Genomic DNA, 14701 nt, shown 5'->3' with positions numbered 1-14701 from the left:
TGCCCTCCGGCCCGCGCGGCACCCCGCGCCTCCCGCGACCCCACAGACGCGCGCACACGGGCAGTGGAGTAGGCTCAGCTTTATTCCGCTCCTTGGCGGGCGGGGACAGCGGGCGGAAACCGGGCGCCGGGGGCCGGGGCCAAGGCAAGGCGGCTCAGCAGGGCTCCCAGCATCTCCTCGCACATGGCTAGGCACCGTGGCACGTGGAAGCAGCCTGCGGGGAGAGGCGTGATGTTGGGTTGGGAGGGCGGGGGGCAGCCGAGTGCCCCGAGACCCTGCGGCCCCGCCCTGACCCCCACTCACCTTTGAAAGGACCCCCCTTGATGGTGAGGGCGACCTTCCCCTCACGGTTCAGGTAGCCAAACCATTCCCCGAACTCTGGATCGCGAAACTAGAATAACAATGAGACAGTGACAGCCAGCGCCTGCCCAGACAGCAGCCCCCCAGATGCCAAAGGCCTGGGGAAGGGGTGCTCACCGTCCCTACTGTACCCCTACCCCGGGTCAGAGCCTGGGTTGACCCCAGGTAACGTGGGCTCCAGATTCAGTGCTCTTAACCGTGATAACGTGTCCTGGACAAAGATGAGACAAAGGGGCTTTCCTTTTTCCTCTTTCTGCAGGGGGGTAGAAGTCTGCAGCTAGATAACCCACTGGGGGAAGGGACCACAGGCTGTAAGATGAAACACTGCAAGATGGAATAAAAAGAACCCTGCTTGGGGATGACAGAAACATTCTATATCTTGATTGCACTGGTGGTTACACAGATGCATACATTGTCATAACTCAGTGAACTGAACACAAGATGGATACATTTTAGTGTATATAAATCGTACTTCAATAAAATTGATTTAAAGAAAGAAACAAAGAGAATCCTAATGGAGGTGCTGACCTGTCACATAACTTTGTAACAAGTTACTCCCTTGGAGCCCCTGTTCCCTTCTTCCCAGGCCTGTCTTCCAGTAGGTGAGATTGTGGACATGCAGCACCAAGATCTGACTCCTGCCTTGTTCGCTGCAGGTCCTAAACACATCTCCTCCCCCCTCAGAGCCACCTGGAATCTGCGCCTGCCCAGCAGCTCTGCTGACCCATTCCACATTCCTTCCTTGTCTCTTGCCCGCATCCCATTGAGCGCCTGTCCCAGAGGCTTGTCAGTTCCTTCCAGATGCCCCAGGATGGACCTCAGAGGCCTGGCCTCCACCCTTCTCTTTCCTCCCCCAGTAGAGACTTCGGTGGAGCCCCTTCTCTCAAGGGTCATAGATGAAATCAATGACATTGAAGTCCACTATCAAAATGTCTTCTTAAGTTGGAGCCTATGAGTTGGTGTATTTTTTTTCGTAGGAGGTATAACTCGTTCTGTATCTATTCATTCTATCTTTCTAGGGACATTGTTCATGTTCCTTGTTCTTATTTATTTTTCAACTGCTTGATCTGACGTGGGAAGATAATGAAGAATTTAACTGTTTTCCTGTTCAGTTTTTCCATGGATGTCTGAATTTTTGTTTTTTGTATTCTGTTATGTTGGTTAGTGCATAATGATCTACCTGTTGATTATAACTTTTGTAATTGTTCAATGCCATCTCTCTCTGTTTAAAATGTATTCCTTAAATTTCACTTTATGCAGTTAAAACTAGTGGTTTCTAAGACATGTTCTTTATGAATGCATTCAAGATTAAAAGAGAGCCAAAGGCCTCACAACTCCTGTATTGGGAAGCAGTGATGAGCATGCGCGATACTTGGAGATGCCTCTCTAACTGCAACATAATATGAACACATTTGGGATTTCGATCGGTGACAAAGTTGAGCACTGCTAATACCACCGTGGCTCACCGCCTCCGTTCACAACGGAAGCACACACTGGATTTCAGTTTGAGGTTAGTGCAAACAACGATGGAATTTGCTCCTAGGTTTCGAAGGCCACAGACCCCAGAATAACGCCCCCTGATATAGTCCCTCCCATACTGGGGTTTACCAGTGGAGTGAGAGGTGGCTTTACAAACACATCAGGGATCTTCCTTCATTCACCACCAGGCTCAGCACCCTTGGTAGCAGCTGGTACAGCTCATCACTCTGCTCATAGCACTTTGGCCTCTGGGCGCCCCTGGCTTCTTCTTGTCTCCTTTACTGGGCTCTCCTACTCCCTCTCCTCTTCTCCTTCTGTCCTCAAAAGCTTACAGTACCATCTATGTTCTATGCCACCTGAACGATTGTGGCCACCCAGACCTCTCCCACTCAACCAGACTCTGAGCCCTCTCTGCCCACTGCAGCTCGCTTCTCAGGCCAGGCCCTGTCCTTGCTGGCTGAGATGACAGCTACAGCCTCCTGTCTCCCTGCGGTTGCCCCGGGCCCTACAGCCTCCCCTCCCAAAGTCCCAGGACCCATAACACCTAAGTCAGACAAGGAGACCCCTCTGTGCAGAGCACCTCTGATTCACCTTTATTCCCTCCTCTCGCCCCCCACCCCAGTCCCCTGACCTTGCTTTATTTCCACAGCTCTCATCACCATCTCTATGTTTGCTGGCTTGCTTGTTTATAATCTGTCCCCACTCCACCACTGAAATGTGAGCTCCAGGAAGGCCAGGGCCCGCTTCATTGACTGAACAGAGGGCCGGCCTGGACCTCCAGGAACTCTCAGCCCAGTGGAGGGACCACGCTCAGTGAGGGGGGTCGAAGGGGGTGTGGAGCGAGCCTCCTCATTCCTGCCCAGCCTTCCCAGACAGCCCAGGCCTGCCTGGGGAGGAAGGGCTGCCTGCTGTCTCCTCCATACCCCCATTGAGCCCAGAGAGGGCTCTGGTCCAGGAAGCAGCATTTACCTGGCGGAAGGTGTACTCAGCCACCTGGTAGAAGAGCTGTAGTAAGGCAGGGTCCCCACTGTCACTGTAGCCCATGAGGAAGGCAATCATGGCTTCGCTGTGTGGCCACCAGAGCTTCATGGCCCACTCAAGCTGAAAGCAGAGCAGAGGCATGTGTCCGAGGCCCCTGAGCCCCACCCTCCACTGCCCCTCTCAGCAGGAAAGTCAGTCAACCCCATGGTTCAGATCCTGGCTCAGACTCCATCTGGCCTGAGCACTTGGAGCTTAATCATGGGATGGTCATCCCTGGGAGTCTGAACAACCCCTCAGAGGTGGACTAGCTGCCCGACCCAGAGGCTCTCTGAGTAGCCCCTTCCAAAAGGCAAGGGTGGGACCAGCTCCCATTTAGGCCTGGAATCGAAATGCTGTCTGTTTTGTTAGTCTATCTAAAGCCCCTTGGATGCTCAGCTCCTGCTAGTGGCAGGGCCAGCCCCCTCTATAGATCGCAGAAGGACCAAGGCCTTGGTCAGAGGGAATGGACATAAAGAGAGGAAAGCTGCTCCAGCTGCTGATGCCTCAGAAGGCCAGAGAGCCTTTCAAAGACCAGGGGGACACGTGTCGCTGCACTGGCCTTCCTATGCATGTGAGGGTGAGAACCACCAGCACAGAAGTCAAGAGCTGACCACCGGGGTCACGCTGGGCAAGTTCACCACTCCAAGTCCCAGGTTCCCTTCTATGAACCAGCCAAGGACAGCACCCACCTCCCAGGACAGAAGGCCTTGAACAGGCTAGTACCATGTGGCCCTAGGCACATTCCCACCTGGGTGGGGCAAAGGCCGTCGGCATCCTGGAAGTAGAAGAGGCCTCCGTGGTCAGGGTCCCATCCAGAGCGGAAAGGCAACAATAGGAACTTCTCAATAACATGGGCTCGAAGTTCTGGGTCACCTTTCCGGGTGGCGTGACGGAGTAAGAACCAGCCAGCTTCCAGCGCGTGGCCTGGTGAGGGCTTGGGGTAAGACAGGCAGCCGATCCTTCCCCAGGCAGGGGGGCCCAAGCCCCTGCACTGACCACAGTGCCTTCCCTCCTCCCTCCCTCCCAAACACCCCTACAGAAAGCTGGCTCTCCCGGTCTGTCTCAGTCTCGCTCTCCTGCTGCTGACGCCCCAGCCTGAAAGGCTGGTCCCTACTTCTCTGTCTGTGTGGAAGGTGGAGGGAGGAAGGCAGCCCCCAGGTGCTCACCACATCGAAGCCCAGAACCCAAGGCTGAGCGCTCGCCTCCCCTGAGTGCAGGCCTCCAGCCCACCCTGCCTCTCACCTGGGTTCTGGTGTCTCCCCAGGCAACCAGAAAGTTCCTCGCCGCCCTCTGACACGTTCTCCAGTATAGCCTGCCCATCCCTCTGCCAGAGGAGGAGCAAGAGAAGGTAATACTGCCTTCAGCGCCCCCATCCAATCAGAAAGACTCTCCTTCCCCCCCTCCCTCCCTCCATGATCTGCAGGCTCAGCAGGCCTGGCTGAGAGAGGCATTTGAGGGAGGGGCCTGAGTCACTTCAAGGGCCTGGACGGATTCTAACACTTGCCTCGGGCCTGAGTCCCTGAGGTGGGAAGGGTAAAACATTGAACGGGGGCTGAGATTGGGTGGGCTGGGCTGCCCCCTGAGGCCTGAAAGGACTTGGGTCTGGCCGGGTTTCCTGCTCTCTGGCATGCCCAGGGGCTCTGGCACCCTCCCTCCTGCCCTCAGCCCCACCCGACTCTCTGTGGTGGGGTGTGTGGACTCTCCTGGGGCCCTCCACCTTCCCGAGGGTCCTGGGCCGCACCTCACCCCGGCCCAGCCTTCCCGTGTCTCCCTGTCTGAAGGAGGCCATCAGGGCCCAGATTGAAGGTGGGTGCGAGTAGAGGGGGTGCCCCGGGGGGTGGGGAATGGGGGTTTCTCTGCCCCCCAGCTCCCAGGCCCCCTCTGGCAGCCGGCATCAGCCTCCTGCCCCCACCTGGACGTGCTGAAGGATCCTCTGGGCACACCAGTTGCCCAGCTCCGTGTAGTTGCCTGCTAGCTCCTCGTCCGCCTCCCCAAGCTGCTCCACTAGGCTAAGCAGCATCATGGGCACCGCCATGGACTCCGAGGCTGGGGTCCCCGGGAGCTGGGGCCGGCCAAGCCCTGACGGGTCCTCTCGCACCCAGTGCACGATCTGGTCCATCATCTCCACTGCTTCGCTCTGGGACAGGAGGTGAGGGAAGGCCCAGGCTGACGCTGCCTCCCATGCAGTCTGGTCCCTCACGTGCTGACCTGCAGGGTCCCCAGGACTCGGCGCCGGGGTGAGAGAATTGTGTCCTCCCACCCACTCGTAGGACACCTTCCCCTGGGCCCACTCTGGGCCTCACCCCAGGGTGCGTGCTGGGGGCTGGGGTGGATCTGGCCCACCTGCCTTGCGGGCTCCCAGTCTGGGGGTGCAGGCCACTCCCAGGCAGTGGGGTCGGGTCTGAAAGCACAGGGGGCCCAGGGAGGAGAGAGAGGCCCACCCCCCAGCCCGGGCAGGGCATAGATTGGTCCCTCTGTGCCCAGGGCCTCTGTGGGAGTGTGTGGAGGAGAGTTCAGAGGTAAAGGAGACTTCTAGGGGGTCACCCATAGACACATGGTGACAGTACAGCACAACAAAGGGGGTGTTGCCAGCAGCCGGGCTGTGGCGGCCCAGAGGAAGGCCTGACATTGACAGACCCAGCCTGCAGACAGGGCTCCGGCGGGGGCAGGGGCTTGCACAGGGAACAGGAATGTGTCAGGTGGCCATTCCCTGCACAGGCTAGGGCCCAGAGACTCACAGGGTAGCCTTCCTCACACGCACCTGGTAACGCGCTTCCCCTGTTACCCGCCACAGCTCGTTCATGGCCATGGTGTAGAAACACTCGCTGAAGATGGTCCTCTGCACCTTGACAGGGCGGCCGTCCCGTGTCAACACAAAGGCACACTTCTTCCCAGGAGGTGCCACTCGGGCATGACGCAGCAAGAATTCACCACCTGGTGGTTGGGAAGTTGGCATGCTAGACTTTAGGTGAGGAAACCCCCACCTCCCCCTTCCTTCCTCCCTGTGAGTGTCCGCAGGCCCTTTGCTGCTTCTAGACCCGCTAGGAACTAGGCACACGTGCACTAACTTGGAGGGACCTCTGGGGAGATGGGGGCAGAGAGGAGGCACCTGCTTTAGCTGAATCCAGAAGCTCAGGGAGGCGGAAGCGCTCGAGCTTGCGGTACAGGCGACAATACATCCACACCTGTGGGGGAGTGGAGGGAACACGCCTTTAACGGAGAGCAGTGGGGGCCTCAGGGCTGGCATGAGGGGCAGTGAGTCCTAGGTGCTCCTGTTGTGGGAGGAAGAGTGTTGAGATGATGGGCCTTGTCGTGTATGTGTATGGTGTGTGTGTGTGTGTGTGTGTGTGTACCGAGGCAGGACAGCGCAAGGCAACTCTGGCTTCCACCCCTGGGAGAGCTGCCAGCCTGGGCACATCCCCTACCTGCCTCCCCTGCAGCCAGACATACTTGAGATCGTCATACACTCTCCCTTCGCGACTGAGGCACGTGAAGAAGCCCCTGCAGGATGTGCAGCATTAACAAAGGGGGAAGGGGCTTCGCACCCGCCCACCGGCTCGCCGCCCCTCTGGGCTCAGCAGATCTGAGGGCACTGGGAGGGGGAGGCGCACCCATGCTCCTGGTCATGGGAGTGCTCCATCCAGAAAGCCACCACTCGGTCCAGCTCCTGCCCCACTCGCTCCTTCCAGGCTTGCAGAGTCTCCTGCTCCTTCTCCATGTCCTGGGGGAACTCGGCAATTAGAAGCGCAGCTCCCTCACAGATCTCCCCATCTTCCCGGGGCCCAGCCTCCTCAACGGGCTCCACTGTGCCCCAGATCACTCCAGACTTAAGTGGGACCCAGGGCTACCTGAGGCCCCCTAGGCCCTCTAGGCCCCCCGGCCTTGGGACCCAGCCCTTGGGCTTTCCCCCACCCTTGTTCGGGGCTGCCCTCCAGCACGGGACCGTGCTGACTCCACCGTCCCAGGGACGCTCCAGGACTGCACCCTCCCTCCCACGGGCCCCACCACTGGCCTGCAACACTCGGAGACCCCCGCTCATCCCTCCCTCTCCTCCAGGAAGCCAGACGGAGCTGGTCGCGGTCCCGTGACTGTCACTCAGCTGACCCAGCCGCGCCCCACCCACACCCTCCTATCGGGGGTTCCGCAGGGCTCGGAGGCGGGGCCCGCGGCAGGGGCGGGACTTGGCGGTCGAGGGCCCCGCCCCTGCGCTCTGGCTCCGCCCCCACGCTCAGCCCATCCGCGACCCTCCGGCGGCGGTAGAGTCCTGCAGGGCTTCGAGATGCCGGCTGCTAGGCGCCCTTGGCTCAAGATCCTCCTTCTGGGAGATGCTGGGTGGGCTGGCAGAACGGTCTGGGGCAGGAGGGGGCGGGGAACGCGGGGCCGCCCCCTCCACCCCCCCGCAGACACCTTTCCCCACCCTTGAGCTGAGCCCAGAGAGGGGCCCTAGTGGGCGAGGGCCTGCCTGATCAGGGCAGGGCGACCGAGGGCGGTGGCCCCAGCAAGGGCGTGAGGGTGCAGTACAGCAAGAGAGGGGACAGCTGGAAATGCCTGAACCCAGAGGCTCCTCTGACCTGTGACCCCACAGGGTGGGCAAGTCCCCTCTGATGAATCAGCTCCTCACCCACTGCTTCAGCAGTCAGTAGCAGGCAACCGTTAGTGCTGACTTCTTCACTCAAGTGATGCAGCTGGAAGGCCAGAGGGTAACTGTGCAGATAAGTGTGGGCATCCCAGGACTTCTCTGCCTTCAGGCCCCACCAAGTTCTCCAGACCTGTCTTCCAGCGCTCAGATCTGCTTTGTGTGGCTCTGTGACTGTCTGACCTGATCAGGTGCTCCAAGGAAGGCTGGCCGAACTGTCCCTCACTTTCCCTGCCAGCAGCAGTTATGTGGAGAGAGTGTTCCAAGGGCCAGAACGCCTGAGGCCCCTGGGTTCCCAGTGTGGCTCGGAGGATCTTGGACTTCTGGGTCGGTCATCCTTTCTTCTGGAAGGATCCATGGCAGCCCAGGAGTGTAACTGGGCCTCTCCACCTCATCAGTGCAGCACTGGGCCACAGCCGGCATGGAGAGGTTCCAGTTCCTGGGCATGGTGCTGTTCGGCGGCTCCCACTGCTGTGTGCTGGTGTCATTGTAGCTGCCTCCTTCCAGGCTATGGCTGCATGGCGGGCAGAGTTCCTGCTGCAGGCTGACCCTCCCAACCGAAAACAGTTCCCCTTTGTGATGCTTGGGAATAAGACTGATGCTCCTGGCCGGCAGGTAGGTGTATACTGTAGCTGCTCTGTGTCACCCCCACCTTAGCTTATGCTTAAAGTGTTCTGGCTTTGGGCCCAGTTGGGCTTGTGTTGACCCACTCTGCTTGCAGACACCTGTCACTATTTATGGCATATTTCCCTTCATGTCCAGCCTCTCCCCTGCCTTTCTTGCACTCTGTCCCCCTCATACCTAGCCAAGGACAAGCTTTGGTGTGTGGAGGGTTCCAAGGTTCCTGTGGGTGGGCCCCCTGGCCCTGGGTCCAGTGGGTGCTGTGCAGGTCTCTCCCCAGGAGGCTGAGCCCAGCATTTGGAGACCAGCGCCAAAGACGCTACTGGTGTGGCCCTTGAGGCAGGTGAGCTGAGAGATGGCAGAGCGGGGTGGGAAGAACCCCTATAGCCCTCACCAGGCTAAGCAGCCACAGAGCCATCTGTCCCATGTCTGGCAGATCTGCACAGGCCCCTCCCCTTCTGGAGTCAGCCCCACATGTACTCTTTGCCCCAGCCGGCCCATGTCTTCCTACCCCTGGGGATTGCTCCTACTGCTCCAATCTGAAGAACACGTATCTGTCCCTCTTCCTGGGCCCCTGTCCCCCATAAGGCCACTGGGCTCTGGGTCATGTCAGAGTTGGTGAGGTGGGGAAGACAGAGCCATAGCTCCCAGTGCCAAGATCCACAGGACCCCATATGATACAAGACACCATGAGCCCAGTGGAGTGAGCACCAGAGAAAGAGCTCGCCTTTGGAGCTTCCTGGGAGAGGTGGAATTGGACTGGGCCTTATGTCCGTGAGTTCAGCCCATGGGCGCGTGCACGCACACTCACTAGGCAGAGATGGAGGAGGTGGCTTTTGGTACCAGTGACTGGGCCAGAGGGGGAAATGAGGGGGGGCATGCTGAAGAAGCGTCTCCCCATGCCCCTTCTCTCCCTAGCACCAGCACTGGGACCAGCGTGCCCTCTGGCAGCATTGTGCTGTTCCCCTCTGCCCTGTCTGGCACCAAGACCCACACCTGCTGAGCCCTGGCCACACTCCTCCGGCTGCCTTGCCCCGGGTTCTCTGGGCCTCCTGGATGGTTGGCACTAAGTACTAATTCCATCCATCTAACCCTGCCTATACCACCCACCCTAGCAATACCACCCCACCTCAACAGTGGGACTGTCACAGTTGGTTCAATAAAAGTTAGGCTTCTTCCCCTTTGGGGTCCTGGTTCATGTGCCAGATGGAGCTAGACAAGAGGATTCCCACCTGCAGCACCTGCTGAGCCCCACACAGGGAAACCAGCCTGTGGGTAACGCCAATCTGTCCTGCACAGCTGACACTCCGGGGGCATTCTGGGGGCCCTGAGCTCCTAGGGGAAAGAGCTCCAGCTCGGCCCTCCCTAACCATCCAAGGAGGCTGGTGGTTGGTGACCTGCCTAGGCCTTTGCCCTAGTCCCGTCCTCTGGCTGGGGAGGGAAGGAAAGGTGATCCAGTCTCGTGACAGGGAGCCCCTTGGCCTGTGCCCTGCATTGTGGGACCTTCTGCGGGCAGCCTGGCTCAGTCCCAAGGCCAGGAATGTGATGGAGTCTCGAAACTTGGGGGGCAATTGGGAAGCAGAATCCTACTCATGGCAGGCCCAGCAAGCAAGAGGCTCCCAGGGGGTTCAGTGAGCCCTGGGGGCTCAGTTCCCCCCTCTGGCCCCTTCGTGTCAGAGGCCTGGACAGAGCAAGGGGCAGCAGATGGTTATTTCAAAAAAAGTCTTTTAATTGTTCAAAATAGCACAAAACAACATCGCACTATGGTAATATTGAGTCACGGGGTTACTCTACAATAGATGACGGGTGTACTGTTCTCAGAACCGAGAAATCAAAGGGCACTCAGGGGAAGGGACCGGGGTCAACAATGGGACCAGGCGAGTGGGCTCCAAGGTGACTAAACGGGACGTTTTCCACAGCGAAATCTACTAGAATACAACAAACCAGGGGCCCAGAGGCCACTGGCTGGTGGTGGGGGGGGTGTGGGGGGGGGGGGGTGTCTGTGGAGGCCCCAGGCCACAGCTGTCTCCAGGGTGGGGTCTGAAAAGATTGGCTGCTCCTTTTAAATCCTTCTGTAACCTGCTTGCAGCCCTGCTGGTTGCCTAAAGCTGGGGTGTGGGGCAGAAAGCTGTCTCATTAGCCACTCCAAGCAGAGCCCCAAGCCCAAGTCTGGCCCTAGGAGGATGGGCTCGGCCTGGGGACAGCGCTGCAGATTCATAGAGCTGGTGGCTAGTGCTCTTGGCCGGCTCCTTCCCAGGCTGCCTGAGCCCCAGTTCCCCCAACCCCCTTTCCTCACAACTTTGCCTGGAGGTGGCGGCCGCAGGAAGCAGCAGTGGAGGAGTCAGACACTCTAAGCCAGCTGTGCCCAGGAGGGAGCCTGGGGGTGCTGGAGGGCACTGGGAACCCAGGATCAGGAGGATGGCACGCAGCTGCTCCCAACCCCCAGCCATCCTCAGAAACCTGACCGACTGCAGGCTCCAGCAGACTCTCAAGCTCGATCCTATAGGTGTGGAGACCATGTGAGTGAGGTCTGACTGCTCACCCTCCCTTGTCCCAGAGGGCAGGGGCCAGCAAGAGGAAATCGGGCTGGGCAGCAAACACAAGGCCTACAGGGGAGATTCCCCTCCTCTCCTGCCCCAGCTGCTCCCAGGGCTTTTCCTCCAGAAAGATCCCTGCCAAGGCTTAGCCAAGGAGAAAAAAGTAAAAAAAAAAAAAAAAAAAAAAAAGATACACATTCTGTACACAGCTAACAACAAAAAAAAAGGGACAAAACCCCACACACTAAGGCTAAAATTACAATAAAAATGTTAACTTCATCAATTTCAACTGAAAACAATACAACCAATGCAGCAGTTGGCGATGTGGCCCCAGCCCGACCCGGGGGGCCGAGGCCAGGCTCGGGGGCTACTCTAGGCCCCACTGGGAGTCGGGAGGTTTTCACAGAACACTGCTCAGGCCACCACGGGGCTCCTTCTTCGCCCCTTTTCTTTTTCTTTCTTTCTTTCTTCTCTTTTTTTAAATGGGAAAGAAGAGGGAATGCGAGAAGAGGTGGGAGTACGAAGGCCTCTGAGAAAACGTGTAAGCTTCCTGTGGGATCGCCGGCAAAGACAGGGTTGGGTAAGCCAAAGGGGGGCCCCTGTTAGGTGGCAGAAAATGCGAAGGTAACAAAATAAAATACAACCAGCCAGACACCCAGCTTGGGGTGCCCCACAAAGCCTGTGGCAGCAGGCGGGGGCAGGGGCATGAGTGGGCGGCGCCTTTCCTCAGCTTCCATGCCTGCACCCCCCAGCCCTTGGCTGCCCCCTCGAGCCAAGGGTGACAAACAGCAAGAGGTGTGCAGGTTTTGGGGGTGCATGCATTCCGTCTCCTTCCTTCTATGCCGTCTCCTTCCTTTTAGGTTTCTAGTTCTCTCCCTTGAGGGCCTCTGAATTCTCTGGGCTTGCTCAGCTCTCAGGGGAAGGCGCTGGCGGGGGAGGGGCGGGTGGGGGAGGAAGGCGCATTGCTCTCACTTGCTCACTGCTCTTCCAGCTCTGCCTTCCACTTCCTCCCAACAGCAATGGTAAAATGTGCTTTCTTGAGATAATTTTAAAAACAGAGAGGGAGAGAATGAATGGCGGCCAGTGGCTCGTGAGGGTGAAGTGTGAGCGCCGAGTGGGTGGGACGGGCGGGCCCTGGCAGGTGGCGTTCCTGAAGCAGAAGGGGTGTCTGGAGAAGCATCCAGGCGCGGGGCAGTTGCCTCTCACTGACCGTCTGCCTTAGATTTCTTTGGAGCGGATTTCCTTGGAAAATGGAAGGAAAAGGTAAAGACAGTGTTAGCATGGGTCCTGACAAGTCTCTGCCTGGTACCTAGAGGGGCTTCACACCCAGTTGAGCCCCCCCCCAAATCATTTAAGGAGAAGTGGAGCCCTAGTATTCCCACTGTTCCTTCCTCCCAGAAGCTGCCCACCCCCAGCCTCAGAAGGTTTCTGAAAGGGGCTTCCTGCTTACATTTCCGGAGAGGACATGGGCCGCTTGCTGGCCGGTTTGGCGCCAGAGCTGTCTTTACTGGTTTCTGAAAGGGAAGAGGGAGCGGTGAGCAGCTGAGCAAGGTGGACAGCAGGACTCCAGTCCCACAGCAGCACATGGGCCAAGAGAGCAAGAGCAAAGGAAGTATCTGCAATCCCTTTCCCCTCAGCACAGCCAGCTGACCTCCAGAGCGTGACAACCCCTCCCGTAGGCATGCTCCCCATGGTTCTGGCCACCTGTGTGCCACCCCCAAGGGTTGCCCTGAACTCAGGTTAGAGGCCCTCACTGTCCTCCCTGGTCAGCCTCGTGGGAGTTGGCATACAACCTGCAGCCTGGGCCTCTGCTCCCCACCCCGTGCCTTGCCCACTGGGCTCCAGCCTCCCCTGGCGCCTCCTACTTCACATTCTTGCCATTCTCCCCACCCATCTACCTCAAACGCCCCTGGGAAGCTTTCCCTGTATCCCCAGATGAGGCGAGGTACCCCTGCAAGACACCTCCGTAGCACCCTAGGCCATCAGGCGCCCCAGATTATAAAGCTCCAAAGTCCAGCTTGAAGCTGGGCCACTCTGCCCCACCTGATACTCAACCAGGGGTGTCCACTCCTCAGCTCCCACCCAGAGGCTGCCCAAGGAGCCCAACAAATGACACCTACCTTGCAACCACCTCACTTGGGTGGCTGGGCCGTAGCCCTTCTCGTTGCGGGCAGCAATGCGGAATATGATGGCAGGCTTGGTGGTGTAGTCGATGTGGGCGTTGGAGAGGCTGGAGGACTGCACGAGGCAGGACGGGCTGGGCCCGCAGTACACCCGCATGAAGGCCAGCTGAGCCGGGGTGGAGCTCTTGGGCTCACCACCGGCCTGTGAGCTCTGTATGGCCAGGTACACGGAGTACTCAATGATCTTGCCCGAGGTCACAGAGGGCGGCTCCCAGGTGAGGTGAGCACCATCCGGACTCTAGAAGCAACGGGGAAAAGGTCAAGTGATGCTGTCTTCGGCCTGTGGGACTTTATCCCACTCTGCCTATCTGTGAATAGACGAGCTAGAATGCCTTGCAGCTTCCAGAACTGACTGCTCATACTTCACCCCTCTTCCTGACACAGTGCTATTTTACAGCAGAGTTCAAGAAGCTCCAAAGAGACGGCCTCATCTGCCCCACTCGGAACACAGCCTGCCTATACTTGCTCTGCCCCTAATCTATGACTTGTCACTTAGCCTCTTGGTGCCTTAGTTTGCTCATCAGGAGCATGGAGCAAACAACAGGTTCCATACCTCCTCAGGATGTTTCAAGGATTGGATAAAAGAACATGTTGAATGTGGCATGTAGTGGACACTTGCTGAACATCAGCTGTCATGTTACAGAGAGGGAGACTGAGGCCAAGAGAAGGAAGGAACTTGCTCTTGTCACCCTGGCAACTGGTGACAGGCTTCACTCCAGACCTGGCTGACTCTGCCTACATCTTGGGGCCCCTCTTGGGTCACCCCTATCTGCCCCAGCATAGAAGGGAGTTGCGTGTGTATGGCCTTAGCCAAGGCCTGCTCTGCTCCAGGTGAGCAGGGAACCAGCCGGGGACAGAGAGCCACACCACAGAAAGACTCACTTTGCTGATTTTAATAGCACAGGGGGCCCCTGGGAAACCAGGCAGACAAGTCTTAAAGGCTGAGATCTCGCTGAAGGGCCCTCGCCCACAGGCATTGATCCCGGCAACACGAAACTTATAGGCTGTGCCCGGCTGCAGCTCCTGCTTCTTTAGCTGGTTATAGTCTGGGACAGTGCCCGAGTCATCCTGGGGAAAAAGACAGAAAGAACAGGGAGAGAGAGAAAAAAGTGACATGAACCTCACCGTCGAGATGGCAGCTCTGGATGGGGTATGGCTTTGGGGCCCATAGAGCAGTTTTCCACCTGGGGCATGATGGAGGTCCATGTGAGAGAGGAGTGGGGGGAGGGGGGAGGAGGGCAGCAATGGCAGCCCCTTCGTGACAAGGGAGGACATGGCGAGGTGGACAGAACTGGGCTTCTCTGGTGCTTCAAGGGGTGCAGGACGAGGCAGTGTGTGGGGAAGGCTCTGCACCTGGCTGTCCTTGGGCCGGCCCCAAGATGCCACCCCTGGGGAGCTTCAGAAGTCCCTGAAAGCCCCGGTACCTGCCTCATGGCCAGGATCCACCCACCCGAGGGCGTCAGCACCTAGGGACACTTACATCAGATGGGACAGCATCATCTGGTGGAAGGAAATAGTGTGTCACCATTACGTTGGTGCCCTTAATGACCCCCACATCAAACCACTGATTCTCCTTCTTCACAGGGGCTTTGCTGGGTGGAGGTGGTAGGTCCGGCTTCTGGAAGACAGAAAGGGGAGAAGAGATCAGGCCCTCAGCCCTCAGAACCCAGAGGCAGTGCTCCCTAAATCCCTGTCACACCAGACTTACCACGCCCAGGGACTCGATGCCGTTAGCCACTTCAGTGAGGGTAGCTGCAGCCTGCAGCTTCGCGGGGCTGGCTACCACGACTGGCTGGGGAGCCACAAATGTGTTGGAAGGGGCCAGGCCTGGGAGGAAAGAAGGCGTCAACGGGAAAGGCCCCAGA

At 58.4% G+C, this 14701-nt stretch overlaps 2 protein-coding genes across 10 annotated transcripts in view; both read right to left on the bottom strand.

Moving 5' to 3' along the window:
* Positions 1-63: 63 nt before the first annotated feature.
* On the bottom strand, positions 64-6970 carry RENBP (renin binding protein). Of its 3 annotated transcripts, XM_046673878.1 has the most exons (11): positions 6872-6970; positions 6471-6580; positions 6285-6360; positions 5969-6044; positions 5621-5793; positions 4772-4996; positions 4102-4183; positions 3608-3783; positions 2809-2940; positions 304-391; positions 64-214 (listed from the first exon to the last, which is right to left on the bottom strand). In XM_046673878.1, exons 1-11 carry the CDS (start codon positions 6896-6898, stop codon positions 81-83), a joined length of 1299 nt encoding a protein of 432 aa, XP_046529834.1. In that variant the 5' UTR covers positions 6899-6970; the 3' UTR covers positions 64-80. The 3 variants fall into 3 exon arrangements, with proteins under 3 accessions (XP_046529834.1, XP_046529836.1, XP_046529835.1); XM_046673880.1 differs by lacking the exon at positions 6285-6360 and having other exon boundaries at positions 6872-6893; XM_046673879.1 differs by lacking the exons at positions 6285-6360; positions 6872-6970 and having other exon boundaries at positions 6471-6595.
* A 2853-nt stretch (positions 6971-9823) lies between these two features.
* Positions 9824-14701, bottom strand: part of HCFC1 (host cell factor C1) — a 25946-nt gene continuing 21068 nt past the window's right edge. For 6 of the 7 annotated variants that reach the window (XM_046673086.1, XM_046673084.1, XM_046673085.1 and 3 more), the window contains 6 exons: positions 14545-14663; positions 14317-14454; positions 13719-13904; positions 12774-13074; positions 12104-12167; positions 9824-11895 (listed from right to left, as the gene is read on the bottom strand). In XM_046673086.1, the coding sequence (XP_046529042.1) occupies positions 11856-11895; positions 12104-12167; positions 12774-13074; positions 13719-13904; positions 14317-14454; positions 14545-14663 (848 nt within the window). In that variant the 3' untranslated portion in view covers positions 9824-11855. Of the gene's footprint in view, positions 11896-12099; positions 12168-12773; positions 13075-13718; positions 13905-14316; positions 14455-14544; positions 14664-14701 lie in introns of those variants that run through there. The other variant, XM_046673089.1, reaches the window with a different exon arrangement.

This window comes from Equus quagga, chromosome 10 (genome assembly GCF_021613505.1).
Source record: "Equus quagga isolate Etosha38 chromosome 10, UCLA_HA_Equagga_1.0, whole genome shotgun sequence".
Classification (NCBI taxonomy): Eukaryota; Metazoa; Chordata; class Mammalia; order Perissodactyla; family Equidae; genus Equus; species Equus quagga.
This window is presented reverse-complemented; position numbering and strand designations above follow the sequence as displayed.